Source organism: Pygocentrus nattereri, chromosome 12, assembly GCF_015220715.1.
Source record: "Pygocentrus nattereri isolate fPygNat1 chromosome 12, fPygNat1.pri, whole genome shotgun sequence".
Classification (NCBI taxonomy): domain Eukaryota; kingdom Metazoa; phylum Chordata; class Actinopteri; order Characiformes; family Serrasalmidae; genus Pygocentrus; species Pygocentrus nattereri.
In genome coordinates, this window is record NC_051222.1 from 29,810,329 (window position 1) to 29,831,445 (window position 21,117).

The 21,117-nt window shown below is 40.5% G+C and overlaps 1 protein-coding gene across 3 annotated transcripts; it reads right to left on the minus strand.

Moving 5' to 3' along the window:
• Positions 1 to 324: 324 nt before the first annotated feature.
• On the minus strand, positions 325 to 18,343 carry b3gnt2a (UDP-GlcNAc:betaGal beta-1,3-N-acetylglucosaminyltransferase 2a). 3 transcript variants are annotated; one of them, XM_017716514.2, is made up of 3 exons: positions 18,143 to 18,343; positions 5,871 to 5,953; positions 325 to 4,699 (listed from the first exon to the last, which is right to left on the minus strand). In XM_017716514.2, exons 2-3 carry the CDS (start codon positions 5,908 to 5,910, stop codon positions 3,462 to 3,464), a joined length of 1,278 nt encoding a protein of 425 aa, XP_017572003.1. In that variant the 5' UTR covers positions 5,911 to 5,953; positions 18,143 to 18,343; the 3' UTR covers positions 325 to 3,461. The 3 variants fall into 3 exon arrangements, with proteins under 3 accessions (XP_017572003.1, XP_017572004.1, XP_017572002.1); XM_017716515.2 differs by lacking the exon at positions 5,871 to 5,953; XM_017716513.2 differs by lacking the exon at positions 18,143 to 18,343 and having other exon boundaries at positions 5,871 to 6,494.
• Positions 18,344 to 21,117: the final 2,774 nt, after the last annotated feature.

Genomic DNA, 21,117 nt, shown 5'->3' on the forward strand with positions numbered 1-21,117 from the left:
TTCAACGTGATAATTCAATGTGATCTACACATGCAATTGTTGTTTTGGTACAGTTATTGATCATGTACTTTAGAGATTACTAGAGATTATTGTATTCTCATTTGAACACCAGGCGATGCTTCTGACAATGGCGAGAGGTCAGTCAGAGACTCTGTAAGAGACAACAACAGTTGTAGGCTGGCCTGCTGGATGGTCTAGTAAAAAGAAAGCCAAGCTTGTTTACACTATAACTTTATTCTTTTTATCTGAAAACATACAAAACTGACACAAAGTCTTAAGGCATCAGAAGCTCATGTCCACAACTGGACACACCTAAAAAAAAAAAAAAAAAAAAAAAAAAAAAAAAAAAAAGTGTTATATGTTCCAGTGTTGTTCCCCAAGTTGTGTAATTTACTACCATAGGTCCATAATGGCTGAGTGACATTATCTTGGAATAAAATTTCCCCAAGTCGTAAGAAGAAAACATCAGAAACATAAAGGCAACATCTTTGTCATAATCCAAGGCAGCAGGCTTGTTCAGAGAAACACACAAAGATCACCAACACGTGTCTAAATACTGGAATTCAACACAGCAATGCAGTTGAACAAAAAGACAAATAAACAGTTATCAAAAATTACACAATTGCAGCCCTGAAATTATTTTTAAGCTGCCAGCAGAGGAGCTTACACACAGACACACAATCAATACAAACACAAAGTTCATAGCGCCTAAATATTCCCACAGAAAAAGCAAGGACTGATTTTAGGATGCATTTCTTGGTATTTTAAGCTTTAAGAGTACAAGTAAAATGTCTTGGTCTACGATAGTGCAATACTTGAATAGAACTGATATTCAATGGGGAGTGTACCGAAGTTACAATTGTTCCCTAGTCCCAATACAGTGCACTACATAGGGCACGCTGTGCAGTGCACTCAGAGAGCCATTTTAGACTGAAACTGAAAACTAGGCTTACTGTTTGTCCCAGGAAACATCATTGAAAAATCAGCAGACACTGTCCTCATATCTAGTAGTTTCAGATATGAGAATAAGCTCCCCTCCAATGTTTTACAATAAAAACAGACTGTAAATAATGTCTTCACTAGAAGTCAATGACATGAAATTCACACATCATCCTGAGAATTTTCATGATTGATGAAATAACCTTTGGTTCCAGGTCCTATTCAAATCAATGAGACAGATTCACAAATGTTTGCTGTAGTAGTGAAGGTCAGAAAATGCTCTGAGTAGTGGCATCTGACTACATTCTTTTTTGGTCAAACGTTATAGGAAGAAATACCAAGTACCACATCAGACACTGCTGCGCAGGAGATTAAGAACATTTGCTTGCCAGACACTGGATGGTTAAATGACCGTTATATGATAGGTGATACCGTGGTTAAATATTTGATATTATTCAAGCATTTTTTAATGTAATGTTTACTGACAAACATCCAAAAATGAAGGAATCAGACATCTAAGAGTATTTATCAGCATTTTATAACTTCACCTCATTCTCTTAAGTACTTTAACAGCTTCTGACGCATTTCTTCACTACTGTCCACAACCCACATCATACGTTTTTCCATCAGTGGTCCACCATAGGACCACCACTCGCCTGATATTATTTAGACAGTGGACGTGGTATTGTTTATGGTAGTGTGTGGTGGTGGGGATAACTGCATCAGGCACAATGCTGTCCACTGCAGAGAAAGGTTGGTTTAAAAATATCCTGTCAAGGGCAGCTCTGTGGTCAGAAACTGATCACTGATGATGGGCTAGATGATGACTAACACAAACTGCGCATCAACAGATGTGCATCAGTCTCTAACTGTATACCAACAAAGGGGAGCTGTAAGAGAGTGGCTTTTGCGTCTGATACCATGACCACATCAGTGTGGAGAATGGTCTACCATCCAAATAGTATCTGGCCAGCACCAGTCCAGATGAATGGAGGGTGGACAACAGGTTACAGTGCAATTATGTACATAACAGACCTGTAAGGTAGGTGGCCTCATAAGTACAAGACCAGAGCATCCAATAAACTGACAACACAGTGCATGTGCATCTGAGAGGTGCTTTTTGACTTAAAGTGTAGCTGTATTTAAAGCTGATGAGGTGATAAAAACAATGACATACTCTCTAAAGCATATTAACAGCTAAATGGCTTAAAGTAGGGGTGCACAACTCCGGTCCTGGAGGGCCAGTGTCTAGCACAGTTTGGAGGTTTCCCTACTTAAACACACCCACTAAGCCTGCCACTTAACAGATGAATGCAATCAGGTGCATCTTAGTAGGTAAATCAGCAAACTGTGCTGGACACTGCTCCTCTGGGACTGGAGTTGGGCACCCCTGGCTTAAAGAAACAATGTCCAACAGATCCTTCCCAGCATCCACACTACAGGTTTCTGCACTTCTGTGCAGCATCCATGTGAGCACTGAGCTAGGACTGGGATCAGCTCTATTACCATAGAGAGACTTGAAATGCATATCATACTTGGGCTCAGGTCTCACTTCCTGCAGAATAAAAGGCATAAATATCCTGAGAAATTCATCTAAAGAAACAGAAAAACACATGTGAGAGAAGCAAGGTAATCCTACAGCTAATCAGAAGTGTAATAATAATAATAATAATAATAATAATAATTTAAAAAAAACAAAAACAGTCAACTGGGCACTGACGCAAGATCAGCCGCTAAACTTCGAGAGCTATCTCCCATTTAAGGATTAAATCAGGATCCCTGCTCCATGATCAGACATCTGCAATCTACAATACTCTCACGAGTAGTTCAAGCTAGGGTCACTGACTCAAGATCGGACAAGAACACTAATTAAAACTTTTTTGGTCCTCTGGAATGACCTCTGACCAACAGCTTCCTTATTTTTTTCAAATGTTTGCATAATTGTTGAAAAGTCATTTAAAGTGATTTGATATGAAATTCTGGAGAGTTGAAATCGTTCACAGTGGTGGTGAGAGGAAGCAGATGTTTGAGGCTTTTAATGCCTCTAAAAGTTACCTCGTATAAATGTTACATTCATTGCGCACATTCAAGTGGACTGTCAGGGAAAACAGACTCCAAAGAACTCTCGTTGCCCAAAAGTAAAATTTACCATAATCAACAAAATTACATGAACTCAGAAAACACTTGCAGGTACACTGGTCATATTGTATGATAAATAAAATGGCCATTGTAGACTTCACAACCGCTTCTCACCACCACTGTAAAGAAATCAGCACGTTTCTGTACAACCCACTATGCTATACCAAATCATTCTGAATAACTTTGTTTACATTTCAATGACTCATGGCCACCAATTCAAGACATTACCTCTCACTGGAACTATAGATCAGATTTTGGTCTTTTGGACTCTGACCAGCAGTTCAGTCCAGTCACTGCTCCATGATCAGCATGATCAACATCTGAACTTGTGTCTTAGGAACAGTGTAATTTAACTTAGTCAATCTAGAGCTGTCAGATTGTCGCTAGCAATTCAATCCAGGATCGCTAATCCAGCTCCAGATTTTAATCATCTCCTGCGGGCTCCTGGGATGCACCAGCATCAAGCTCTGGTAGGCGCAGGCGTTCTCTCTGTACTTTTCGTCGATGTTGAATGTCCTAAACCCTTTGTGCTTCTCGGGCACCAGGCCCAATCTCTGCAGACACATGCCTGTGTAGACATCGTCAATGGGGAACAGAGAGATGTGCTGAGAGACATTCTTCAGGCGCAGTGCCACGTTGCCTGAATAGAGGTACCCTCCCCCACCGGCATAGGGTGGGTAGGGTCCCACAAAGACGCTCTCAGGGATGTAGTACTTTAGCTTCTTGTCCCGGTGAGGTCCAGCATTCGTTATCACATCTCCAACAAATAGATCCCGTGCCGCAGCGCCTGAAAGTCCACCAAGATACCTTAGGATGTGCCGGGTGTTGACAAAGACATCGTCATCGCCCTTAAAGATGTAGTGGGCTAAGGGGCAGCGATTGCCTAGCCACTCCAAGAAGAGAACCTCCTTCAGGGTGAGATTGAAGAAGGTATCACGGTAATCCCACTGAAGAAGGTCCCCATGCAGTGCTGCCTCATGACGGACCATCCCTGACAAGTCTGGGAAGTGGTCAACCGCTTCAATGCTGCCAAGCAAGAACACGGTGACCACACGACGGTTGTCAAGGATGCCTGCACGACCCCAAGACTGCCTGATGGCCTGGCGCCGGTCGAAATGTGGTGCCAGAGACTTAATAGCTAGGAGCAGGAAGGGTGGGTCTGAACAAACACCAGGTGCATCTGCCAGCATAGGGTAAGACCTGCACCGCATGTACAGGAGGAAGTCCTTGAAGCGCTGGGGCAGGGAGTTATAGTCCTTAATCTGCATGGTTATGCTGAGGTCTGGCTCACACAGGTCTGCCTCAGTTGTGTGGTTCAACCAGTCGGAGAGTTGCGGGAGCTCCTGGAAGGATGAGTTGCTGGTGGAGACTGCAGAAATAATCAAAGGGTTGTAGATGTGGTCCAGGAATTGTTGCTCACGGTTCCAGAATGCCTCACTGAGTTCAGGCTTCTTCCAGAAACGTTTTGGAGGGACACGTGGTTGTGTGTTGTCTTGTTTGCCCTGGCCGTAGCTCCGGGTCACTTCTACCAGGATGTATATGAGGAAGTTGATCATCATCATCACGCCCAGCAGCTTGGTCTTTTTCCGACTGGAATGCATCCTGAAGATACGCTCCCCACCTACGTACAAGCACACACAAAAAAAGACTCATAAAATATCATTGGATAAAAGGGGTCATCCAAGACCAGACTTCTTCCATACGTACAGTGATATCAGTCACCCTTAGCTTGGAATGTCATGGAATTAGCCAGGGGTGTCCAAATACAGTATAGGGCTACATTCACAAGACATTTTTGCATCTGTTATAATAATTTATATGCCTTGTTGGTTTCTAGTGGGTGTATTTGAGGGCGAGGAGACTGATGTGGGTGGGTAACTCCAGGCTTGAAAGATTGTCATCGAATAGGAGTCGTGAGACGATGGCAGCATTGTTTATTGACATAACTGACTGAAGACCCTGCCCCATGCTGCATCCTATTAGCTGTGACATCAAGGCTTTAGAGTATGCTCAAAAGTTCAAATCTGGTGAACCTTGACAGGCAATGGAGAATAATTTGATAGCAGTGGTAGGAAATGTGTTTTTGACAGATGCCAAAATGCACTTGTGAATGTATAATCTGATTTTTCTGCTTCAAAACATCTAACTGTCCAGTGATGCAGACCTGTTAGTCCGCCCCCTGAGCTCTATGAACTCGTGATCGTCAATGACCTCCTTCAATACTGCTCAATCATCTCATGCAGCACTTGCACAATACCAACACTACCCCCATATCTACATGCTGAGATTTAGAGCAGCAGTAGAAAATGGGCTAGAATTGAGAAGATTCAAGCTTCAAGGTTTCTTTATTGTCATTGCACAGGGTACAATGCAATTGGGTAACAAAATAAGCAACGCTATTCAGTGTTTGTTAGTTCTTTTGACATCCTTGATATAGCAATAAAAACAGCATCAGAGTGTCCAAAGTGACCACCACAAAACCAAATCCGACAATAACACAGGATGTGCAAGTGTTAGTCACCAAGCAAGCAACACATTTTTTAGCCACAATTACCAGAGACAAACCTACTTAGGCCCAAAGTCAGTGAAAGCATTAGAGGTGTTATGGAAAGTGTCTTTTAGAAAATAACTTGTTGTCGGTCTTCACTGTCAGACAGCAAAGAAAAGGGTTGATCAAACAGCCACATTTGAACCCTTTTCTTAACTGTCCAGCTGTGAAGACTGACAACAAGTTGTTTGCTGATTAGCTGGTTAGCGGTGGTTCCGACTCCAGTGAGCAGCGGGTTACTCACAGCTAGAGCAGGCGCAGGGTACGTCAATGGTGAGCTCCATGAGGGGGCTGGATTCAGGCCAGCTGGGTCCAAATCCCCGATGCCTGTGGTTGGGCCAGAACTGTGAGGGCAAGGCCGGCTGCATATCAGCAAGCTTTTCATTCCAAACCCTTCTCTATCTCTTTCCTTTCTTCTCCTCTCTATTATCCACTGTTCCTCATCTCTTTCTTCACAATCTTTTTACTACTTTCCCCCCCAAACGTATCCTTCCTGTTTCTTTCCTCCATCTGCTGCTTCTCTCCATCTCTCAGCTTTCTGATCTTCACAAACACACTCTATCTCTCTCTCTCTCTCTCTCTCGCTCTCTCTCTCAGGAGACAGTAGTCATGTGTCCCTGATTCTTGTGTCCTCATGACACCAATTACATGCTGTATCCTGGAGTCACACAACAGCTGGAGAGATGCCCTGTAAAAAGGCGTTTACATGCAGCTTCTCAGTGATCAGCCTGTCTCAGGAACTACGCAGCGTTTAAGTTTAGATCTCAAATCTAATTTCTTAAATCAATGCATTACATTTCACCTTCATCTCTTAATGTAAAATATAGTCAAAATCTAATGAGTATAAATCTCTGAACTCTTGATTAGTTTCAATCATAATTCCTTAAGAAATGATTGTGTACTATACAAAAAAAACTGATGTAATATGTTAATAAATTTAACCTAGAAGTAGAAATTCAACTGAATTCAAAATTAAAGTAAGTAACTTGGTTGACTTCAGTTAAAAAGTTGCATCATTTACAGTGTATTCTAATAAAAAGTTGTATGCACAAGTTTGTGCACCCCTGGTCAAATGACTTGTTGAATTTCTCAGTTAACACATCCTCTACAGGGAGCCCACGTCCGCACATTTTAATAAAAGATTACTGTTAATTTGCTGAATTTAACATACTGAGGAAACATACAATGTGGCCTGTGCAAATGTGACATGATATTGTTTTTTTACCCAATATGTAGAAGCAAATAAATTTAAATAAAAACTTGTGCACAAAAGTAATTGGCAGAAAACGGCAATGCGTTTAAATGCAATGCACAGTCAAATCAGTGCCCTGTAGAAGACGTGTTCAAACCTTTGCATATGACTGTGTTTCAATTCAGAAGTATTAAAACAAATGTATGGATATATAATATATAATATTTGTAATAAAAACAATACATCAAGCTTTTGGAGGGGAGGTTTTTATGTTTGAAAATAGCTTGAGAGTTTAAAGCTCATGCCAGTATCTGATATGTTATACATTTCTGCATTTACTGCACCAGTTTCTGAGCTGCTCAGTGTTTATAGCGTTTATTTTGGTTGAACTGCAGCTGAAATTCGTGTAATGTGTTTGGTGATGTGACGTGTAGAACTGGGTAGAAAACTCCTGTCCCATAGATTATTGCTGGGAAGGGTGTCAGCTCACATTACGCTGCAGTGCATGCTGGGGATTGTAGTGCAGCTCATTGTGAAATGGGCTAATACTGATCGTAAATCGAAATAATATAGAGGGCCGAACAGGATTGTGCCATGGGCCTTGTGTTTGACACATAGGACCTAAAAATTCTAGAACATAAGCACATCAATGAATATCAGACAGAAAATTAACTGATATAAAAATCACCTGCCTTGCAGATGTTTTCCCCATTTTTTCCATTTCCAGTTTAATTTAAACAATATGTTCACGTAGAGTTCTGTTAACATATTTAATGAGCTCAGTAAACATTTCATCACACCTTGTCTTCTGATGTTACAGAAAGTTTGGTCAAATATGCTTCCTCTTCTCCACTGGAGACCCTGTTCCAAAGTAAAACACTGCAAAAAACTCATGAGCTACCAAAGCGTGACTCATTTCCAGACAGTTTTACAATCTGTTATTTTATCTGTAATGCGTTTCTGGATAGTTTCTCATTTTACAGGCAGATTGTTTTAATTACTTTAGGAAAAATGCTTGAAACAAGCAAAATAACCTACCAATAGAATAAGAGGTGAATAAGAGAATTTCACTGGATAAAACAGCTTAAAACAAGTAAAATGTCTAGAAATTAGTTAATATAGTGTAACATTCTTACAACAAACCTAAATGAGCCACGTTGAATATACTGACTAGATTTAAAATGATTTCACTTGCCAAGACTCCTTTTTTCTCAATGAACTAATCCTAATCAAGCAAAACAAACAAAGGACACGACAGTTATTGGAATATTTAGAAATCCAGACACTTTAATCCACCGTTTATAGCAGAGGGGTAATCACAAGGCTTAAAGGGAACTTAGATCTGTAATCTGGGAAAACTGTGGGAATTAATTTCAACCCCTGTCTGAGCCACAAGGGTTAAATACTTAAATACATGCAATACTACACACTGACGTTTACTCATAGAGGCTTTTCATGGTACACACACACACACACACACACACACACACACACACACACACCTCCTCCACTATCACTACACACTGTGCCTCTTTCTAGCCATATAATTAACACTAATCTTTCACGTCTGGGAAGAAGCAGCAATAAAGTCAGACAGAAAAAGAGAGGGATGAAGGAGGGGTTTACTGTAACAGAACTCCTAACATCAAAGATGAATGCCATGTGCCTGAATGTGCCCTCACACTGTTGGCTGTAGGACCACAGTACAAAAGTCACAGCTCAGGCAGATTGGTCCACTATCATCCTCCAGCAGAACTGCCCCACGTCATGGTCAACACACAGTGAAGTGGCACTCAGGGGTTGCTTATGACAACGATTAGCTGGATTTCTCATTCTCAGTCTTTTCCAAGTAAACATGCTCATTCAGTTTTGAGGCCTGCAACTAATTCTGTAAGGCAAGGCAGGGCAAGTTTATTTATATAGCACCTTTCATACATTGCTGTCATTCAAAGTGCTTTACAAATGATTAAATACAGTCATTTAAAAAAGCAAAAGGAGAACAGAAATTAAAAACATGATCAGAACAATAGATTTAAAAGAGAAAATCATGAAATTAAAAATCAAATTACGATAGTTCAATAATCAAATTAAACATTAAAAGTTAAATTAGGATTTAAAAAGTGCTGTTACAGAGGAAAAGAGGCTAGAAACACTAACTAGCTGAAAGCTGCTCAAACAGGAACATTTTGAGCCTGGATTTTAAGTGTCCAGTGATGGGGCTCTTCTAATGCTCTGTCAACTGGTTCCATTTAGGAGCAGGATAGTAAGTAAACACTGATTCTCCAAGTTTAGTCTTTACCTTTGGAACTAGTTCCTAACGATCGGAGAGTTGCTCAGCTCATGCCACTGCAGCAGATCATATAAATATGCTGCTCCTACACCATTAAGACACTTATAGAGCATTTATAAAGCAGCAAAGTCTATTCTATAACCGACTGGTAGCCAGTGTAAGGATTTGAGAATAGGGGGGTGCCGTGTTCCCGTCTTTTACTCCTAGTGAGGGCAGCTACATTTTGAAGCTGTTTGTCTTTTTGGAGAATCCAGTTCGGAGACCATTACAGTGATCAATCCTGCTAGAAATAAAGGCGTGGAGGAGTTTCTCCACGTCTCTCTGGATCTCAGTCCACTGTGAGACAACTGTCACCTGAGACAACTGCTGTTTTTCTGCTTGTTTTTTTTTTTTTTAAATAGTTTATTTTTGCAAACACTGAGTTTTAAAAAAAAACATTGCACACAGATTTCCATCGTCATTTTTTCAACTGCAGTTGAACTTTGACTCAGAAACTGCAGAAAGAAAAAGGTCTGTAATGCTTGAGTAATGTTACAGATACTTAGTCTTACTCACAGTGAGTTATAAATGCAATAGATAAATATTTAAACTCATGTAAAATAAGCCAAAAAACTAACAAACAAACAAAAAAAAACATCAAACAACTTCATGACACTCATTAACAAATGCAGCCATGGTGTCAATGCAAGACGGGACGAGTCAAAGTACATTACAGCTGACAGGAATTCTGTCTGACATTTTAATTCACCTTAGCACATTGTGAGATCACCTTAAACAAGTAGCTGTGTGGTTCTCAGTCTATTGTGACATCACCTTAGAAAAGTAGCTAATTGGACCTTAGTCCATTGTGACATCACTTTAAACGAGTAGCTGATTGATTCTCAGTCTATTGTGACATCACCTTAGAAAAGTAGCTGATTGGACCTTAGTCCATTGTGAAATGATTTTGGCCAAAAAAACAAAGGTTAAGATAGTGGTTAAATAAATTGAGAGACATCCAATCATCTAATCATCTCATAACCCTAACGTGAAACTTTCTGAAGTACAGAAAGCAGACACACTTTGTGACACTCATTAACAAATGCAGCTTAAGAGCAAATCATACAGTGTCAACGCAAGACAGGACAAGTCAAAGTGCACCACAGCTGACAGGAATTCTGTCTGACATTTGAATTCATGAAAATGATCTTCAGACTGACACCTGGAGAACATGCAGCACACGGCACCACCAGTTTCACCGTGACAACGACATTCTGATTCAGTCCACAACAGTCTCCTCTCAAATAAATAACTGAATAAATAAATAAATGAAATAAACGTCCATGAAAAGCACATTTCAGCAATTACGTTTCAACTATTAGGTATTATCTACAAATTATCAGAACCTTTAAGGGTTACAGAACCTTTACATCAGGGTGCTTGACCACAGTCCTGAAAGGTCAGTGTCCTGCATGGTTTGGAGATCTCAGTGCTCATACACTCTCATTAACCTGCCAATTATCAGACACGTTGGACCAGGTGTGTTTGAGTCAGGACATCACCAAACTCTGCAGGACGTGAACACTCCAGGATCACCGCTGCTTTATATTATTTGAAGGTTCTTGAAAAGGTTCTTCACACTTGCATCTCATTTACGAACATGGTTCTTCAAGGAACAATCCATCAGAGGGTTCTTTAGGGAATGACAAGTGGATATTTTATGGCAGAGGTACCCGGCGCTGGTACCAGTCAGCTAATGCCTTAGACACTTTAGTGTCAACACACCAGACTCTAAAAATATTTAGATGCTCTTAAAAGGCATCAGGTGTGTCAGATCAGGGCTGGAGCTGAACTCCACAGGGCAGAAGATCACCAGGATGGGGCATTTTTTGGTATTCTTTGTCTAAGCATAGGAAAAGGAGAGTCAGCTAGCTAAATGTTTAGGATGCACGACAAAGTGAATATACTAATAAAAGTCTGAACGACAGAGCACTGATTACACAGATTCAGGTCTATGGATCCATCTGATAATCTCTGGGTTCATATGTTCTGCATGCTAGCTACACTTTATAGTAAGAACTGTGGCTAATGGCAGTGCAGCTACTCACAAAAATCGGCAAATAACTGAATAAATTAATAAATAAGTTAATAAATAAATAAATAAATAAATAAATAAATAAAAGTTGCCTTTTAATGACACGTTAATGTGTCAATTGTCAGTTTATTAATGCATTCAACATTCTACAAGTTATGTATTTGAGACTTGAGAATAAGACAGTGAAGACTATTGTAGCAGCATAGACGCATTAAGTTGCGCTTTATAGTGCCCCGGTTTAAAGTGCTAAATACTAGCTAGTGCCTTAGCTGCAAGCTAATGTACTAACCACCATACGATGCACACTACTACACTCGAGTAAACCGGAGTCTCTCTGTGTTCAGTTAAGCACAATTAAACCACTTAAAAGGCAATTCCACCAATTTTTCGACCTCAGCAGATGAGATGTAAACAAAGTCGTTCAGAGTGATTTGCTATAAAATCGCTGACTCTTATCAACTTTGATGTCTTTACAGTGGTGGTGCGAGAAACCAAGAAGTTGCAATATCATAACACAAATATAGCTATTTTACTTACTTTCCCAAACCACTAGTGAACCTACACGTGTTTTCTGAGTTTTAATATGTAATGTTGATGATGGTAAATCTGAAAAATATGTTTTTCATGCAAGTGTAAAATATGCGTTCATTTCTGTTAGAGATGTGTGAGCACACTGGTGAGCAGTACAGCACTATTTTGCTCTGGGCGATGAGCCCAGCGTATTTAAATCATATTGTGGCATATTGTGGTACCAATTGGGAGAGCAGAGAGGAGCATGCAGAGCACTCCCAGCAGGGCATATACCCTCCATGTTAGTGCATCTGAAGAAGAAACGCATCAACGTTTTATCGTTATAAGTTAGCTATGCAAGCGTGCTATAGTTATCTAATGTTAATGTTAAAAACTGTCCTTCTCACCGGACAGTTAGAACATCTGTTTCGAAATGCCTGTTCTAAACCCATTTAGGTTTAGAAGCTCCAAATTTTTACAACGATTTCCTCGCAAAACAATTACAATATATTCTAAAATGGATAAATCCCAACCAGACAGATTACACATGGATCTATATACAACAAACACTGTGCAAAGATATCCAGATAGCAGACCTACCATTTATCACCCAAACACTGAAAAAACAACAAATCCAGTAATCGCAACAACCGACAGCTTGGTGGAAATTTCTCTCTCTGAATATTAACTTCCCCATCTGGAATAACCCTGACCTCCTTATAAATAAAAACAAAACACTGCACTGTACCTTCTGGATTGATAAAGGTATTACACAATCTTCCACAACAATACCCTGGTGTCATTCTCATATCTCAACCAGAACCACGGCACTGGCACCAATCAGTTCCTCAAATTCCACCAGTTAAAATCCTTAATCCATAATAAACGGGACTGAAAATGTAATAGATCTACTAAATTTCTGATTTTTTTTAATATATCCTCTCCAAACAAACTCCTACCAAAAACATACAAACTCATTTCTAAATCAGATGCAAAAATAACCTTGCCAATCACACAATGGAAAGATCGATCCATCACTCCCAGTGCTGATTTCTGGCTTCAGATATGCAGAAATAATATAAATCTGATCTCAGGATCTAATCCACAGCTCATATAATATAAAATCACACATAGAATACATTACACTGGACGAAAGATGTTTAAAATGGGATTTACCAGCACTTACATCTGCTCTCACTGCACACTGAGTACCACAGATAATTATACCCATGCCATGTGGCACTGAACACCTATAAAACATTTCTGGCAAGAAATTATAAATCAATTAGCACTCTGTCTAAATATCACTATTCCCCAATCCCCTGAATTATGCCTGTTAGGAGACATATCAACACTCAATATGATGAAGAAAACTTCCATCGCCCTCCTCACAGCCCTAACCATCGCCAAGAAAACCACCCTCATGAAAACGCCATAACTGTCACCCACTGGAAAAATGTACTACTAGAACATTTATCTATGGAAAAAAATATCTGCTTCCATCAAACACAAAAACGTTCAGCTTGACTCGACCTGGACACCAGTTATTAACCGGGGAAGAAAGAAATGCATGTTCTCTGGAATCGTTAATAGAGTTGGAATGGAGAAGCAAGTAACTATCATTCACAAATGATCCTGTTCACATTACATTTACAGCACTTAGCAGACGCTCTGATCCAGAGCCACTTACAAGAAGTGCTTTGTCGATCTAGAGAAAGTATCTTTGCTGGTTACCAATAGCTTAGAGAGAAAGACAGTCCTGAGCTTAGATACTGCTAGAAACTAAACGTCACTGTAGATACCGAGAGAGAAAGGAACAGAGTTGAACGCAGAACTCTGTGCCATTCAATGCAATACAATAACAATAAGATACAATACAATAAACTACAATACAGAGTGCGGTACAATAAAGTAAGTGCAGCTTATAATTCAGAGCTCATTTAAGTGCTGTGTAAAGAGATGTGTCTTCAGTCTGCGTTTGAAGACAGCAAGAGACTCTGCTGTTCGGACATCCAGTGGGAGTTCATTCCTCCACCTGGGTGCCAGTACGGAGAACATTCCCGATGCTTGTCTTCCACATGCATTGAAGGAGGGCGAGTCAAGCTGAGCTGTACTCGAAGCTCGAAGGGCTGTGGTCCAGTTCGAGATTTCACCATTGCCATCAAGTCGGTAGGAGCTGGTCCATTTTTGTCTTTGTAGGCCAGCATTAGGGTCTTAAATCTGATGCGTGCAGCTACAGGAAGCCAGTGAAGGGAGCGCAGCAGTGGGGTGACGTGGCTGAACTTGGGCAGATTGAAGACGAGTCGTGCTGCCGCACTCGTCTTCATTACAAATGATCATTGTCTTAACTTCGTCTTGAGTTCTCCACTAACGTTAGCCATCACTCACAAACAGTTTCAGGAGGTAGTTGGACTAAGGGTTACTGTTGAAATTAAATGTTTACACAAAATTATTCTAATTTAACTGTTCATAGAGAACAAGTTTGCTGCAAACGTTTGCTGATTTTGTACCCAACTCATGTTTATGGCTGGAGAGAGCATTGCTCACTCACACACACACACACACACACACACACACACACACACACACACACACACACACCTTATAAACCACCTATACTTCTGGGCTGCGGTGGGGGCTGGGGGGGGGTGGAACTGGAGCGTATTCCAGCAGTCATTGGATGGAAGGCAGAATACTCCCTGGACAGGTCACCTGTCCATCGCAGGGCAGGCAGACAGACATATACATTCATTCACACATTCACACTTGTGTGGGCAAATTAGTGTGTCCAATTAGCCCGACTGCATGTGTTCTGCACTGTGGGAGGAAACCCGGAGAACCCGGGTGAAACCCACGCAGACACAGGGAGAACATGCACTCCACACAGAAAGGACCCTGGTCGCCCGGCCGGGGAATTGAACCCAGGCTGCTCATAGATATACATACATAAATGCCATGTAGTCTACAGACAGTAACAACGGCGTCGCCATCTGGGGGCAGTCAACATCGCTGCTGGACTGCATTCAGTATACAGAGCAGCATTTTAGGAAAGGCTCTGTCCAAAATTATACTAGTTCAAGACTACTGCACTCAGAAAGCGGAATAGGATTATATAACAGTGGGAACTCAGAGATCCACGCTCATATTTGTGACCGTGTGCTTGGTGAAGCACAGAGAACCAGTTGATACCGATAGTTTTGTTACATTTTATTGCTGCTACTTTGCACATCATTTTTGACAGGAAAAAGATTTTGTTGTTTTATTTATCTTTTGTATTAGCAGGAAAGGGAAAGTTCATTAAAACTGTGTTGGGTGTTCATCACTGGCTTCATTGTTTGTTAGCACATGCATAAAACAACCTAATGCTTAAAAACGGATCGTTTCACAGGTACTTATTAATCACAGATTTATCAGTCTACTCAGGCTTTAGCAGAGCTCAGTAACACTGAGATTAATAACTGATCACATTGATTTATCAGTCTACTCAGGCTTTAGCAGAGCTCAGTAACACAGATTAATAACTGATCATCACATTGATTTATCAGTCTACTCAGGCTTTAGCAGAGCTCAGTAACACTGAGATTAATAACTGATCATCACATTGATTTATCAGTCTACTCAGGCTTTAGCAGAGCTCAGTAACACTGAGATTAATAACTGATCATCACATTGATTTATCAGTCTACTCAGGCTTTAGCAGAGCTCAGTAACACTGAGATTAATAACTGATCACATTGATTTATCAGTCTACTCAGGCTTTAGCAGAGCTCAGTAACCCTGAGATTCATAACTGATCACATTGATTTATCAGTCTACTCAGGCTTTAGCAGAGCTCAGTAACGCTGAGATTAATAACTGATCACATTGATTTATCAGTCTACTCAGGCTTTAGCAGAGCTCAGTAACACTGAGATTAATAACTGATCATCACATTGATTTATCAGTCTACTCAGGCTTTAGCAGAGCTCAGTAACACTGAGATTCATAACTGATCACATTGATTTATCAGTCTACTCAGGCTTTAGCAGAGCTCAGTAACACTGAGATTAATAACTGATCACATTGATTTATCAGTCTACTCAGGCTTTAGCAGAGCTCAGTAACACTGAGATTCATAACTGATCACATTGATTTATCAGTCTACTCAGGCTTTAGCAGAGCTCAGTAACACTGAGATTAATAACTGATCATCACATTGATTTATCAGTCTACTCAGACTTTAGCAGAGCTCAGTATCACTGAGATTAATAACTGATCATCACATTGATTTATCAGTCTACTCAGACTTTAGCAGAGCTCAGTAACACTGAGATTAATAACTGATCACATTGATTTATCAGTCTACTCAGGCTTTAGCAGAGCTCAGTAACACTGAGATTAATAACTGATCACATTGATTTATCAGTCTACTCAGGCTTTAGCAGAGCTCAGTAACACTGAGATTAATAACTGATCACATTGATTTATCAGTCTACTCAGGCTTTAGCAGAGCTCAGTAACACTGAGATTAATACCTGATCATCACATTGATTTATCAGTCTACTCAGGCTTTAGCAGAGCTCAGTAACGCTGAGATTAATAACTGATCACATTGATTTATCAGTCTACTCAGACTTTAGCAGAGCTCAGTAACACTGAGATTAATAACTGATCATCACATTGATTTATCAGTCTACTCAGGCTTTAGCAGAGCTCAGTAACACTGAGATTAATAACTGATCACATTGATTTATCAGTCTACTCAGGCTTTAGCAGAGCTCAGTAACACTGAGATTAATAACTGATCATCACATTGATTTATCAGTCTACTCAGGCTTTAGCAGAGCTCAGTAACACTGAGATTAATACCTGATCATCACATTGATTTATCAGTCTACTCAGGCTTTAGCAGAGCTCAGTAACGCTGAGATTAATAACTGATCACATTGATTTATCAGTCTACTCAGACTTTAGCAGAGCTCAGTAACACTGAGATTAATAACTGATCATCACATTGATTTATCAGTCTACTCAGGCTTTAGCAGAGCTCAGTAACACTGAGATTAATACCTGATCATCACATTGATTTATCAGTCTACTCAGGCTTTAGCAGAGCTCAGTAACACTGAGATTAATAACTGATCATCACATTGATTTATCAGTCTACTCAGACTTTAGCAGAGCTCAGTAACACTGAGATTAATAACTGATCATCACATTGATTTATCAGTCTACTCAGGCTTTAGCAGAGCTCAGTAACGCTGAGATTAATAACTGATCATCACATTGATTTATCAGTCTACTCAGACTTTAGCAGAGCTCAGTAACGCTGAGATTAATAACTGATCACACTGATTTATCAGTCTACTCAGGCTTTAGCAGAGCTCAGTAACACTGAGATTAATAACTGATCACATTGATTTATCAGTCTACTCAGGCTTTAGCAGAGCTCAGTAACACTGAGATTAATAACTGATCATCACATTGATTTATCAGTCTACTCAGACTTTAGCAGAGCTCAGTAACACTGAGATTAATAACTGATCATCACATTGATTTATCAGTCTACTCAGGCTTTAGCAGAGCTCAGTAACACTGAGATTAATAACTGATCACATTGATTTATCAGTCTACTCAGGCTTTAGCAGAGCTCAGTAACACTGAGATTAATAACTGATCACATTGATTTATCAGTCTACTCAGGCTTTAGCAGAGCTCAGTAACACTGAGATTAATAACTGATCACATTGATTTATCAGTCTACTCAGGCTTTAGCAGAGCTCAGTAACACTGAGATTAATAACTGATCATCACATTGATTTATCAGTCTACTCAGGCTTTAGCAGAGCTCAGTAACACTGAGATTAATAACTGATCATCACATTAACTGACTTATTTTTAAAGACTGGATATATTTTTAATTTACTGGGTGGGTTTTCTGTAAGTGTTCCTCTACAAATGAAAAAGTAGCTGGTTTTTGTGCACTGCTTTAGCAAAACGTAACTTGGACCAAAATATAACCTGGATATGTGTTCCCAGTGCCTGGATTCCGTTAAATCCCAACCCTGTGCTTTTCCATGGAGATTACACAAGATGTGTGGCGCAATTACGCAATTGCCATCATAATCCCATGTATCTGAACACCTGCCTTGAAGTTAGAAAGGCTGTCTGGACACTTTGACACACAAAACAGTGTAGTTTTCAACAAAGAGTGACGCATGAGAGTTTAAGCGTTAGAGTTGAGCTCACCTCCATTCCCCACGCTGACTGACTGACTGACTGACTGACTGGCGGGACCATAAATAAAGAGAAACATGGACTTCGCCTTTCTGACACCACATACTTTCAAAGGACATTACATTAAAGCCACCCGTGTGTGGCCCGACTACAGCTTCCCCGCGCGCAGAATCCCGTCTCAGAAACAAAAACATGACTGAAAACATGAGGCAGCGTTGATATGAGTAGTCTTACGGTTTATTGACGCTCCGGGTCCTCAAACACAGTCAGTCTCCCTCAGAGCCGCCACAGCGTCCCGCCCAGCTTCTCCTTATCGCGGTTAAAGTCATCCTCGGCGGAGAAACGGCGTCTCCGGTTCTCGCGTTAAAACGAGAACAGCATTTAAAGTGGCGTGTTTTACTGACGGGGCTGCTGGAGGGGAACCGACCACTGAGGCTGAACTTCACCCAGAGCTGCTCAGCCGAGGTGGTTTTATTTCCCACCCACACTCGGAACAGCCCATCGCAGCGCAGGGGGCGGGGATTCCGGAATACGGGTGGGAAAAAAAGGTTTATTAAACACACAGGAGACTGGGAATTATCTATGAGGGTGGGCGGTAATTCGATACTACAGTCGATTTTTTCATAGTTGTGAGGTAAAATCTCGGTCTTAACCGATTTTAAAGGGACATTAAGGATGGAGAGGAAGCAGGGCGCGCGGTACCCAACAGAAACTTTATGTACTCATTTTTTTCTTTTCGTTTTCATGCTTTTACTCTTTGCATTTACATGTTAATGCTTTGATGCTATCCATGCTATTGGATATATTTTATATTTCTTTTTGTCTTTTTAGATTGCATTTTTTCTTTTGTAAATCACTTATTATTATCTACATTTTACCATTATCAGCACAGTACATCATCCTCAAACCTTCTCTGCTTTCAGTGTAATTTAATCTAAAGAGATTATTCGAAGCCATTTTGGAGCGTTCCTGTTGGTCCAGTCACTGTGGGGTTTTCATGCAGCTGCTGAGATCAAATGAGGCAGAAAACTAAAAATTGCAAAAACGACGAAGATACTTGTGTTTTTTTGGATAGTGGCGATATAAAACCTCGGACGACACACGTAGGTTCACGGGTGGGTTTGGATAGTAAATAAAAAGGCTATGTTGTGTTGTAGACGTCGGACCTTCTTCACCAACCATTCTTAGGAAGGAATTTCTTCTTAAAGCCCACCTGTGCAGTTTTTTGAAGATTCTGTCCTTCACCAGTGTCTTCTTGTCTACAGAATCTACACCAGGTGTGTCAAACTGGGGTCTTTCCAGGCCAAAGTGCTGCAGAGATCAGTGTTAACCTTCATCGAACGCTCTGAATTCAGTGTGCTGAAACCTGCAGCGCTTTGGCCCGCGAGGACTGAAGCCTGACACCACTTTTGTGGTTTAAGAACACATCATGAATCTGACACTTTATTTTAGGACATTTCCCAAGAAAAAATTTAGGAAGAAGCTTAGGAAGATATTGAAGATATTGGTGAATGAGGCCCATTGTGACCCCTGGTTCCCATCACCACCACTGTAAAGAAATCTGAGTCTAAGTTTCTCTACAGTGAACCGTTTCACACCAAACCACTGAATGAGTTTGGGTACACCTCGACAATCGAACTATACAGAAATGATCATTTTAAAGATCAAATAGTGCAAAACAGCCACAGGTGAGAACCGCCAGCTTCACCTGAGTGACTTTGGGTGTCGCTGTCATGACAACAGACCCTTTGTTTATAACAAAGCTCAGCACGGCCGCTGTTCATGGCTCTCTCTGTTATTTCGGTGGGACTTTGCATAACCTATGTGAGCAATTAATAGCCATTGTACTGTGATATTTTACAGTGTAAACCCAAGCAAGACTTCTACACTTGATACACTGGTACCACACCTACACTTAAAAAAGGATTCTTCAAGGGTTCTTTAGTAAAGGCAATGGTTCTATTTAGAATCATTCCACGCTTTTCTTTGCACAGTGAAACGAAAACATCAACTGATGAGGAATGTATTGTATACGGTTCCACACTCTTAAAAAAAGATGGTTCTTCAAGGGTTTTAGTGAAGAAAATGATTCTATATAGAACTATGAACACTGAATGAACCCTCTGCATGATTAAAGGGTTCTTCGCATCGTGAAAGCGTTCTTCAGATTGATGGAGAACGTGTCGTAGACGGTTCTATATAGAAATAGCACCAGAAAGGGAGCTTCTATGAGTACCAGCTTGACTTCGTAACAATAGAAGAACCCCTTTTTGGTGTCATATAGAACCAATTTCATAAAGGTTCTATATCTACAACACATTCTCCATCAGTCTGAAGAGCCATTTCAGGATGCAACGGACCCTTAAGGCATGCAAATGGCTCTTTGAGTGTTCGTGGTTCTATACATTGCCTCTACTAAAGAACCTTTGAAGGACCAGCTTTTTTGAGAATGCACAAAGTGGCAGATGTTTCTGGTCAAACGGAAAAACAGGCAGCGTAGTTATAAGGTAGATGTACCTAATAAACCGTGTGAGAGACGGACCCTTGGGCGTTGTCATCACGGCTGAAAGGAGAGAGCAGATAAACATGCATGTGGGCACATTCACAGACACATACTGAGCAGGCATTAGCTGCAGGGCTCATCAGCATTGTTTGGGTCTACACAAAAGCCAGTCATACTACTGCATTATTAATAGCCACCTATTAGCCATTCACCATTACCAGACAAAGCTTCACCTCGGAGTCTCACAGCCATTAAACACATGGAGCAGAGGTGCTCTTCCTGCAGCAGCAGCGTGGTCGTTCTCATAGTGTTTGATCTTGTGTATAACCATTGCTTCAAAACATAGCGTTCACTCCCAAGTCAGAATGGCCCACGTGGAAAATAAACAGCAAAAAACAATCCATTTTAAATTCATTGTTTTGCAACGTCACCAAAACCAACACATTTACATACACCTGCTCATTCTTCCATCAGTAGTTAGGCCCCAACCATTAACACTGAAGTTGCAAGAGGTACTTTAGACCAAATCACTTTTTGTGGCACAATGCTGGGCAGCCCATCGAAACAGAGGTCATTTACGTGTATCGGTTTTAAAGTAGCAGTAACAAAACCAGCCTCTTTAATTCTTAGGGAGGTTGTACACCAATTAATAATGGTACATATTTTTTGGTACATAAAAGCCTCATAAATATGATAAGTGAAGCTC